At 46.7% G+C, this 1526-nt stretch overlaps 1 protein-coding gene across 1 annotated transcript; it reads right to left on the reverse strand.

The window, feature by feature from the left end:
• Positions 1 to 381: 381 nt before the first annotated feature.
• On the reverse strand, positions 382 to 1311 carry ora6 (olfactory receptor class A related 6; the record flags this gene model as incomplete). The annotated part of the gene is made up of 1 exon (XM_083898519.1): positions 382 to 1311. The coding sequence occupies one exon, from the start codon at positions 1309 to 1311 to the stop codon at positions 382 to 384; it is 930 nt and encodes a 309-aa protein (XP_083754645.1).
• Between the last annotated feature and the right edge of the window lie 215 nt (positions 1312 to 1526).

Genomic DNA, 1526 nt, shown 5'->3' on the forward strand with positions numbered 1-1526 from the left:
ACAAGAGTGTAAAAGCATTGAAAAGCCAAAGCAGTTTGAGTCTGCATTTATCAGAGTGAAGCAGAGACTCGCTACGTATTTAGTGTTTATTTTCGGATGCACTGCACCACATGAGACTCGCTTGTCCTCCCCCTACTGAAAGGCTGTAAGGGAGCCTCACTGAGCATTTTGTTTCCCCGGTTATGGCGGTCTCACGCTTTTGTCACTCAAAAAAAAAGAAAATGCATGCGCAGCTTTGGTATAGAAATGCTGAAACTGCAAAAACACACGTTTGTACCTATAAGGAACAGTTTAATGTCCTACAGATAAAGAGTATATATGTTGTTTCTGCTTAATATTTCACTGTCAGACAATCAGCACAATATCAGTAGAAGCTCCACGTTACTTCTTCATGAAGCTTTTTAAAGAGAACAGGTTATTCCCTATGCCGTACACATAAGGACTGATGGATGTGTAGGAAGTGGAGAAAAAGAACTCCACTTCTACCAAGAAAGGATAGTCTGTGTGGTCAAATGACAGCTGAAGGATCAGGTAAAGAGTCCAGTCTATTTGGAACAAGCCCATGGCCGCCAGTACAGCTGTAATACTTCTCTGAAGGCCCGGTCCTTTACTCTTCTTGCTGGTCTGGCTCAAGCCGGTCTCGTTCGATACCGACGCCACCTTTTTCCTCTGGCCGCGCAGCACCGCAATGATGAGGCAGCCGGTGACGGTGACGATGACCAGAGGCAGCAGGTTGCACATCATGATGAACACGTATTTGTAGGAGCGGTTGATTAAGGGACAGAATATCTTACTGCACTGAAAGAAGTCTGGCGGGCAGGTACTTTTGTTGCTAGTGCCGTTGTCCGCAGCGGTGCCTTGCAGGTTGACGAGGAAAACGGGAAAGCTGAGGAGCCCGGAGAGCATCACACAAATCACACACACCATGAAGGCTGCCCTGAGGCTGTCCAGGCACACTGGGAGACTGACCCTCTTGTGGGCGTCTCTCAGCTTCTGGTAGCGGTAGATGCTAATGAGGACAGTGAAGAGGATGCTGCTAATTTCCCCAAATAGCGTCAAGAACTTGATTATGCGACACGGCAAAGAGCCGGTGACGGTGAGGGCAGTCTCGAGGATGATAATGTCATAGATGTTCATGATGATAATTTCCTCCAGGTTTGCTATAGCCAGTCCCAGGAGGAAGAATTCGTAGGATTTCACTCGTGATAACCTGTTCTGAACGATGGATAGGATGAGTAGTACATTCCCCACAAGTCCTATGCAGGAAATGAACGCCCTTAACCCCAGAAGGTCCATATGATAATCTCCCATTATGGCAAGCTGGCTCGATCTCACACAACAGACACTTCTGTGTTGTTGTCACAAAAGAGAAGAAGAAAGAAGTGTGATTTGCCGCACGGATGACCAGATTCTTTTCTCCGTTCTCCAAGGTGGCAAGAATCCGGATTGGTGATTGGCTGTGCTCGTTATAGAGAAAGGAAAAATGGGTGTGTGGGTTTTTACCTTTGAGCTTTTCAAAGCTTCAT

This window comes from Microchirus variegatus (genome assembly GCF_963457635.1).
Source record: "Microchirus variegatus genome assembly, chromosome: 12".
In the NCBI taxonomy this organism is placed as follows: domain Eukaryota; kingdom Metazoa; phylum Chordata; class Actinopteri; order Pleuronectiformes; family Soleidae; genus Microchirus; species Microchirus variegatus.